The sequence below is a fragment of the Aethalodelphis obliquidens genome, unplaced genomic scaffold, assembly GCF_003676395.1.
Source record: "Aethalodelphis obliquidens isolate GAN/ISIS:26980383/991018 unplaced genomic scaffold, ASM367639v1 scaffold14, whole genome shotgun sequence".
NCBI lineage: Eukaryota > Metazoa > Chordata > Mammalia > Artiodactyla > Delphinidae > Aethalodelphis > Aethalodelphis obliquidens.
The window spans coordinates 2,782,978-2,792,383 of NW_020837958.1; the positions used below are offsets into that span (position 1 = coordinate 2,782,978).

At 47.3% G+C, this 9,406-nt stretch overlaps 1 protein-coding gene and 1 pseudogene across 25 annotated transcripts in view; one reads left to right on the forward strand and one right to left on the reverse strand.

The window, feature by feature from the left end:
* Positions 1 to 6,763, forward strand: part of CELF1 (CUGBP Elav-like family member 1) — a 71,842-nt gene extending 65,079 nt beyond the window's left edge. For 18 of the 25 annotated variants that reach the window (XM_027114743.1, XM_027114728.1, XM_027114744.1 and 15 more), the window contains one exon: positions 267 to 6,763. In XM_027114743.1, the coding sequence (XP_026970544.1) occupies positions 267 to 394 (128 nt within the window). In that variant the 3' untranslated portion in view covers positions 395 to 6,763. The remainder of the gene's footprint in view (positions 1 to 266) is intronic. The other 7 variants (XM_027114721.1, XM_027114724.1, XM_027114730.1 and 4 more) reach the window with 2 other exon arrangements.
* Positions 6,764 to 7,939: 1,176 nt separating this feature from the next.
* Positions 7,940 to 8,776, reverse strand: LOC113625145 (cytochrome c oxidase subunit 7C, mitochondrial pseudogene; annotated as a pseudogene).
* Between the last annotated feature and the right edge of the window lie 630 nt (positions 8,777 to 9,406).

The following is a 9,406-nucleotide window of genomic DNA, read 5'->3' on the forward strand; positions in this document are numbered from 1 at the left end:
GATTTGTACCCACACTGTCACTCCAGAGGTAAAAATAATGTATGGAAAATGGCTTGGCCAAAAAAACTTTAAGGTACTGTGTAGATGTCAACTGCTGCTGTTAGGAACCTGATTTATTTCATGTGATATAATTTCAAGAATTCTTGTTCCTGCTGAGAAAAATTGGGATTTGAGACTAAGCTCCTAAGGTATCTCTTGCATAAGGAAGATTGAGAATCTTCCTGCCTCGTTATGCCCCTCACCTAGGTTTCTGCTTGGACACACAGGTTTTGTAAGTTACGACAATCCTGTTTCGGCTCAAGCTGCCATCCAGTCCATGAACGGCTTTCAGATTGGCATGAAGCGGCTTAAAGTGCAGCTCAAACGTTCGAAGAATGACAGCAAGCCCTACTGAGCGTGCTCCCCTCTGAGACTGGAGTGAGAGGGTCTTCTGGTAAGTGGGGGAGGAGCACCCTTAATGATTCGAAGCCCTAAGGCTGTGTGTTGACAGCCCTGGACCCTGATCCCTGCCACTCTCGCAGGCACAGCTTGCCCTGAAGACTCGGCTACTGCCTTCTGTGGGAATTTCGCTTCGTACAGAGGACAAGTTTGTGCTTTGGTTTCCAGTGTTTTACTTTGGAGTTTAGGTGCCATATCCTGAGTTTTTTTTCTTTATTTAAAAGTTTGCTGTGTTTGTAACCAGTGTGTTGAGAAGGACCAACATCAAACTGCCCTGGGGGAGGAGGGGGAATGGAGAAACATTAAAAAAGAAGATCAGAATTTGCCCCAAACTACCCGAAGAGAGAGGACTGAGTGAAACAAAAAATTGACCCCCAGAATCTTCCTGAGCACGAGAGTGGGTGAAATGAGAACTGACATCCAAGAGCTTTTGCGGGGTGGAGGAGGTGGGGTTGGCTTTGGAGAGTGAGAGTGACTTGACACCCAGCAGCCCCGGGAGCTGGAGGCTAAAACTCCTCCATAGCTGCCTTCTGTGGAAATACTGAGTTCTTGCCACCTATTTTTTAGATTCTTGTCTGGGATTTCTGCCCCTCTTTCCTAAGAAGGGGCTAACAATTCTCTGGAAATAAAGCACCTGTTAAATTAGCCTGACATATGCAAAAAGCAGGGATATATCACCCATTACCAGCTTTCCCAGCCAGCCATTGGTGTTGGATTGGCCCTGCCCTCCTGCCTGGTGGCTGTTAGGAAGCAGCAGCCGGTCAAAGAGATTGTTTTTAGTTTATTTCAACACCAAACTATTAGACCGTGGCCATTTCTACCAGGTCCATTTAAAGAAGGCCTCCGGGGAAGACACTGTCTGGTCTCTTCTTTATGGTTGACCACAGCGAGGAATGTCTCTTCCATCCCCAGCCACAGGTTTCTCACGAGGGTAGATCCAAGAAGGGCTTACAGCATCTAGTTGAAGGGAGCACCTCTCCTGAGCAGAGTGATCAAAAGCCATCAAGCTGGGGGAGGAGGAGCCTGCTTCTTGGTGTACCTGAATCATAAGGTCCCTTTAAGCCAGTGCTGCGTTTGCCAGTGGCCAGCACTCAGTGCTTAAAAGGATTAAGAAATCCATGTTTGCCTCCTTGGTTGAGATGTCCCAGATGTAGTGTCAAAACGGAGGCAGGCCCCTCTTCTGCCCGCTCCAGCCCCATCTTCTGCTCTTGGCGACAGAGGAGACAACAGGACGTTTACAACCTCCATATGGATTTAGTGTTCATTTACCTCAGCATCACCGTGTTCGTTTTTGTCCTCGTGCTTACAGTTAGCTCCCTGCTGCCTCCCACAGGTCTCACTGCAGCCCTTGCCTGTGACCCACACAGCCTCTGGGCTCTGCCTCTGCTCCCAGAAATGCTGCAGGGGTGGAGAACCAGAAGGGACACGCTGTTGGGAATGTGTACCTGGGCAGAGGTGGCCCTGTTAATATACGATCTTTAGCCAAGGCCAGGGGCTGGGTCCCTGGGATCTTAAACCTCACAAACATCAGTCCTGACCCCTAGCAGCAGAGGTGAGATTAAAGGGGTTGGTTTGCTATTAAGTCAGATGGAGGCTCTCTCCTTGTCATGCTGTCCATTTGGGCCACAGACAAGGATTGACTGTCTTGCTGTTGTGCAGGTAGTTGGTGGTGTTGGATTATCCCATTGAAGCTGGGACAGCTGTTCCCTTCTCATAGTGATAACTTGGGTCTGTTGTCCTCTAAGAAACATGAAACGTACTTCTTAAGCTGAACCACGTAAACTTGAATTCCACGCACTGGGAGAAATGTGTCCTGTGTTTCAAGGATAAAACTGTTCCAAAGGCTTCCAGGGTCATGATGGGATTTTTTAAATAAATGCAAAAAATAAAAATAAAAAAGAAAAAAGACAACAAAAAAAGAAAAAAATGCTAGGTTGGGGAGGCGCTGTTCTGAATCCCAACCAGCTGGAACCAAGAATGTCGTTTCTATTTTTATAGAAGTTTTATACAGCTCCGGGGTGGAGAATATTTATTACCTAAATTATATCTCTGGAAAAGGCCAGGATTTTGTAGAATCCAGAATGTGATTGTTGTACACACAGGGTGCTGTGTATGATTGAAACTACTGACTTTCTGTGGCCGTTTGCAGCCCAGCTAATCTGCCAGAGGGGGAAGGAGTTAATGCTGTGAATTGGCGGAGGAGAGAGCTGTGCTCCCCAGGGTGCTGCCGGTGCTGTGATCGCTAACCTGTTCTGTCTTCCTCCTTGGCCACTGTGGGGTTTTCCAAAGCCCAGAACTCCACTCTTCTTCCCACTTTCTTCCCTTTCTCTCCCTCCTCCCCCAGTTCACTATTATTTGTACACAGATTTGCCCTGGGCTCCGGGACCTTATGAAACCCCTTCCCTATTGACATGAAAGGTAAAGGTGTAATCAGCCCACTTTGATACCACACTCTGAGGTTTCATACCTGCTTGTGGGTTCTTGTTTCTAAAAGAAGCGTGCACCTCAGCAGGGCCCTGGGCTGCCACAGCGGCCAGCTGGTGAGCCCAGGCACTTCCCTCTGTTCTCTTGTCCCCCGCCCAGCGAATTCCCACAGCAGTGCTGCCCTTGAGCACAGTTCTCTCCCTAGGCCAAAGATGGTTTTGTGAAGAAGCTGCTTCCCTACAAGTCTCATGGTGTGAAAGCGTCAGCTCGGAGAGTGGAGACTCGCAGTCAAGTCTTAAGCAGCCCTTTTCTGTTGTGTGGGGGTCTCGTGTATAAGTGTGTTTTCTGCTGTAGTTCTGTTTCTTACTTGGGTTTCATCATGAAAGTGATTTGCCTTGAATGCAGCCAGACACTGTCTCCCGGGTCCAACATGAGTGGCCAGGGCCTGCGTGGAAGCTAAGAGCTTGGATTTCCGGGAACAAAGGGCCATCCGCATAGGATTGAGGAGAAATCCTGGCCCTCTTCCCTAAAGAATTCTCCCCACCCCAGCCTGCAGCTTTGACTTTCTCCCTGAGTCTTGACCAGGGGTTGAGGGAGAGGCTGAGGCTCTGCTCCACCGGAGAGACCTTTTCGGATGTGTTTGGGCACTTCTGGGGAAATCCAAGCCTTAGGTTCCCTCTGTCTCTGGCAGTTGGATGTTTTCTTGGTGTCCTCCATGTCCTTTTTTGACTTTTCCCTGTGTCCATTGTTAGCATGTGCAAAAGTTCCCTGTCATTGCCCAGCCCCTGCCCCGCCCGCCTCCTCATTTCAGGGCTGTACAACAGTGAGTGTTCCTGTTCTCTCTCTCTTCGTTTGGATGTATTGCTCTGTGTAACTCAGTGGGTCTCCCTCTTTCTGGTTTGTTTTTTTTTCTAGATTCCTGCCGTTTGTTCATCGTTGTGCCTAAAGCATGTCGATGTGGCGTCAAGTACATCGTCCAAATCCCTGTCTCTTCAGCTTCTCTGATGCTTGAACTCTCACCTTTGACCTTGTGTTGACCTTTGATGCTGACGTGTATTTTTATTATGTTTGTTTCTTTCTTTGTTTTTTCTTTTTTCTTTCCTTTTTTTTTTCTTTTGTGCTGCCAAATTGGTTTTGCTAGAACGACTGCTGAAGGGGAAATATTTAAACTTGCATTTGAATATAAAAAAATCTATTTTTCTAGAACTTCATAAGATAACCACTTGATTTTGTGATTCCAATTCTTTGTAATTGTCTTCAGAGCAGCCCTACTAGCACATACCGCGTGGTGTTTGTATTTCTGTGAACACACAGCCAGTCTGTTTCTAGGCTTTGTTTCTCTGTGTGCTTAGTTTTAAAGACAACTTTGAAGTAAACAATGAAATAAAAGATGTCACTAAAACCTTTGAGGCTCCTGAGCACATTTTGCTGATATAGTTTGTGGGGCTTGAGGAGACCGCATGTGTTCCTATTTTTGTTTTTCTGAGTTCTCAACTGCAGAAAACACCTGAACCCTTTTTCCTTTGTGACCACCGGCTGCAGTTTGGGCCGCAGCCAGCCCTTTTTCTTGTGTGGTTCTTCCCTGGAGCAACCCTGCCGGGAGTCTGCAGAGCCCTCTGGCCCCTTCCCCTCAGCCCTGCTGTGCCCACCTCCATGCTTCTTCCCACAGTCTCCACAGCAAAATGTGATGCTTTGATTTTTTTGTTTTTGTATTGTTTTTGTGTTTTTGTTTTGAATTTTTTCCTTTCCTACTAAGATTATGCCCAGAAAAAACAAGTTTTGCATGTTTCCTGCTGTTTCTTCACACCTTCGTATATATCACCTTCACCTCTCTGTTTTCTATAGTTTGTGCAGAAACTGACCGATTTAAAAGGGTTTCAAAGAAGCTGTTTTAAATTGATGTGGGGTTAATTTTTTTTTTCCAAGATTGTATTATTTTTATTTTGAAGTGGCAACTTTCTCCTCTATTGCCCTTAGAGCGTTTGCCTGTGCACTTAGACTGTCACCTCATATGGCCTCCGGGTCTCGGCGGGGCCTTCAGGAGGCCGGTTGCTCTGCTCAGAGGCGGGTGGGAAGGGGGTCCAGAGAGGCACAGGGGCAGAGGTAGAACTCAGAAGGCGGCTGTGGGTGGGCGAGAGGCTAGTAAGCACCCTCAGCGCCGAAGAAGGAGTGCGCTCTTAGCCACTCGCAGGAGGCCGTCTGCGCCCGAAGTGGCAGTACATCTGCAGCGCTTCTCCTAGGTGACAAGCACAATACTACAGTCTTCACACTGTTTACAGCCCTGGGCACCAGCCACCCCACACTGGCTCCTCACTGCAGCTCGGCTCTTGCTCAGCTAGTGGGGTGGGGGTTAGGGCGGGTTTGGTTTTGTTTTTGTTTTTGTTTTGTTTTGTTTTGTTTTGTTTTAATTGGGTGAAGAGCCAAATAGCTACTGTCCCTGGGTGCCAGGCAAGCCAGTTCCTTGGTTCCCCGAGGGGAACTTGCCCTCCTCTCTTGTGGCACCATCCAGCCTCAGGGTCTTAGGGACTTGAGTAAGAATGTGAAGGGCAGAGGGAGAGGTCAGAGGAGATGAGAGGTCACACGATGGATCTGTGGAGGTACGAGGTTGCAGAGGGAGGAGTTTGGGATAGATCCCACCCAGGCCTAAGCTGCTGGTGGGTGAGAGAGCTGCGAAGTAGGATTTCCAGGGAAGGATGGAGAGGGGTAGCCAAGGGACTGGGGGGAGGGGGGTGGGAAGGTAGAAGCACTGTTAGCATCATCCATGCTGGAGTTGATAAAGGAAGGGATCTCGGCAGAGTTTCTGCTCTGGGACCTGGCAGGTTGCCTAGTATTAATTATGCTTGAAGCCACTCTTACTAGAAGGGAAGGGCGGCCAGGTGGAGACCCAGTGTATGGTAGGCTGCTTAATTTCTTCGAAGGGGTGATTGGATGGAAAGAGGCCAGGAACCCCAGCCTGAGCGAGACTGCCGTGCACCCCACAGTCTGACTGCACAGAGCTGCCTCTCTTGGCAGAAGGCGCTGAGGCTCCCCTTCCTGTGTATTCAGAACCCATGTTTGCCAATATATTTTGCTTTCAATTCCAAGAGGAGCTCTGGGAAAACCTGTGGATAAAACCAAATGCCAAACGTTGGACGTTGTTTCCTTTTCCTTTTCTCTCTGATTGTTTTAATTGTTCTGTGGTGGTTTTAATGGATTTGAGACCCTGGAGCGGCAGCTGCCTTTCTGATTTCCAGCTGCTTTTTGTGAATAATTTAAAAAGAAAAAAAAAAAAGAAACTTTACATTTTGGAGACAAACCTGTGTGAGTTTTTTATTGGTACAAACGTTGTATTTAACACTAGGGGTTTTGTACAGTTTTTTGCCTTTTCTACTAGAAAACAATGTAAAGTGATTTCACAATGTGAAGAGAAAAAAATTGCCACTATGACCAAACGCACAGTCTGTTCTGCAGCAACAATGGGATTCAATCAACTCAAAGTCGTGATTCAGCCGTAGAAATGCTTTTTCTTTACCTTGTTTGAGCTTTTCCTTTCTTTCCTGTTTTGATTTGCAAAAGAAAATGTCTTTTTTGTGTGAACTTGTGTTGTACTATGTAGAAAATTATGAATTTTACTTTAATGGTTTTTAAAAAAAGGCAAGAAGAGCCCTTGTCGCTTTTCTGACCTGATCACAGAGTTTGTGTAGTGGATTAAAAAAGAAAAAAAATTGTTAACAGTTTCGAGCAAGGGAGTATGTGTCTAAAAGGAATCTCCTTCCTTTTCTGTGTGTTTTTCCTTTTGTCCCAATGGGGAACCTAAATCTGTTTTAATTGCACAGACACACGGACAAAAAGTCATTTTGTATCTGCCAAGTGTGGTACCTTCCTTTGTTTATTTGCTATTAAACTGTTTGAGAAGAACTGACGTTGTCTTCAGAGTTACTGATTGTTGGGGTAGGTGGCAGCCGGGGGCTGGAGGAGTCGGCGGCACGCCTGAAGAAGGGGTGGGCACTCCGGAATTACCTGTTAACATGCAGTGGGGCCACCCCAGGCTCCCGAAAGAGAATTTCTTCCAGAAAACTGCCTTCTCTATCATCCTGCATTCTTCTCAGCATCCCCGCTAATAGGGAGGCGCTTTAAAGTTTTTTGGCAGCCTTCATTTTTGTGCTTCTGTTGCCAGTAGTGGCTGCCACCTTGCAGAGCTAGCCCAGACCTGTGAGTGCACGTCCCTTCCTGCTGTGGAGTTCCTGCGCCTGGGGAGGCAGCCAGCGAGCACTGAGGCCCAGAGCTTGGGGCTCTTCCTCTCTAGGTCTTCAGGACTCCAGACCAAAGTGCTGCAGCTCCTTTCCCCTCATTTGGACCTCAGAACAGGGTCACAGAAGGGCATTTCTAAGATTTCTTGGGTTTACAACTCAGTAATTCTAGGTCACTCTCTGAGTGAGGCCCATACTTGGGCCTCCTCAAACCTCTGTGAACTGCAGATTCAGTCAGCCCCTGGGCCAGGAGTCCCAGGCCCTCTGGCTGAATTATAAGTTTGTCTGCTCCTTACCTGCCACTGCCATCCTCATCCTCCGGGAGACGAGTCTTTGTGAAGCTGGTGCCTGTCTAGGGGCATGCAACCAGCAATGGCCTGTGGGTGGGCCAGGCCTCAACCTTCTCATCAGAGTCGCTCTGTGTGGGGTGTGTCTGGAGTAGCATTTCCCAGTGGGGGTTGTACTGGGTACTAGCCCATGAAATGTTTATGCAGTAATTGTCCTAGCTAATGTTCATTGACTGTTCACCACCATCCTAGTGCTGTGGGAAACACTCGATGCGCATTATATGCTCTAGTCTTTATAACGCCCCTGGGAGGGAGCTACGGTTTTCATCCCCATTTAGCAGATGAGCAAACTGAGGTTAAAAGAAATTGGGTTGTGGAATCCCGTGGTGGCCCAGTGGTTAAGACTCCGTGCTTCCACTGCAGGGGGCACGGTTTGATCCCTCTGGTCAGGGAACTCAGATAATAACCTGCATGCTGCATGGCATGGCCAAATAAATAAAAATACTTTATTTGAAAAAAAAAATCGGGTTGTTTAAAAAACAATCCCCCCCAAAAAAAAATAACTAAAGTTACTGTTTTTTTATGCCATAAGTTTATTTACAAACGTATCTAGTATGTTGAGTTCAACAGTTTGATCCTTTTTTCAAAGAGAGTGCACCTCTTAAAATGCTCCTCTTCATATCTGTCTCATGGATTCCCCGCCCCCCATCCCCACCCCCCCCCACCCAAGGGCTTGTGGGATCTTAGTCCCCGCACCAGGGATTGAGCCCCAGGCCCTCGGCAGCGAAAGCGCGGAGTCCTAACCACTGGACTGCCAGGGAATTCCCTCATGGATTATTTTTTAATCAGTTGGTGTCTTACTATAAAGAAAGGTGCAGTAAATCTAGATCCAAAGTACAAAATCATCATAGCCAGTAACCGCCACTTGTCTTCCACTGAAAATGGCAAATTCTTCCCTGGACCCTCCTCTTAGTGGCTCCTACGGACCACAGAGGTTGTGAACCTCCAGATGCTCTATCCCAGGCGCAGAGAATGAAGGCAGAAGAAATGGCGGCAGCACACCAAGACCTCCTTCCCTCACGACCTTGTTCCCCTGTGTCCAAAGTTACTATTAGATTTCATTAAGTCTTTTTCCTACACACATTTTAAAAATAAGACTGGGATCAAACTAAAAAGAAATTGGGTTGCTCCTGGAAGGTGGTGTGCACTGAGAGTCAAACCAGGTCTGCCTGACTTCCAAGCCCTTTCTCTTAACTACTCCCAAGGAGAAGTAACTCCGTAAAAGCAAATCAGTGTGCTTTAGTTAACCTACACAGTCTCATCACACACGGTTTGCATGCTGTCCTCTAGGCTCTAGGGAAGGGAGCCTACCACTCTGTGGCTCCCTCGGTGGTGCATCGTTTCAGCTTTGTCCTCAGAGTGACTGTCTCGGTGCTAAAGGGGTAACTCAGTGCTCCAGGTTGTTATAGTGCTCCTGCAAGGTGCCACTTCCCGTGAGGACTGGAGTGCTTCTTAAACGTCACTCCTGCCACACAGTTCTTTCCTAGATCTGTTGCCACCGAAGCTGTTCTTTACCTCGTGTTTATTTTATTTTTTTTGCATTGTGGTAAAAATAAATATAGCAATTTTCTATTTTAACCATTTTTAAGTAAACAGTTCAGTGACGTTTAGTACATTCGGTGTTATACAACCATCACCACCTAATATTTTAAATCAACTTGAAATCCACCTTTTATAATTTCACCTCATTCTGACCATTAGTATTTGTGAAGTTACAAGTTTGGTGTCCTAATTGTAAAATACACATTATTTAAAAATACACATTGGGGCTTCCCTGGTGGCACAGTGGTTTAGAATCCGCCTGCCAATGCGGGGGACACAGGTTCGAGCCCTGGTCTGGGAAGATCCCACATGCCCGCGGAGCAACTGGGCCTGTGTGCCACAACTACTGAGCCCGCGTGCCACAACTAGTGAAGCCCACATGCCTAGAGCCCGTGCTCTGCAACAAGAGAAGCCACCACAATGAGA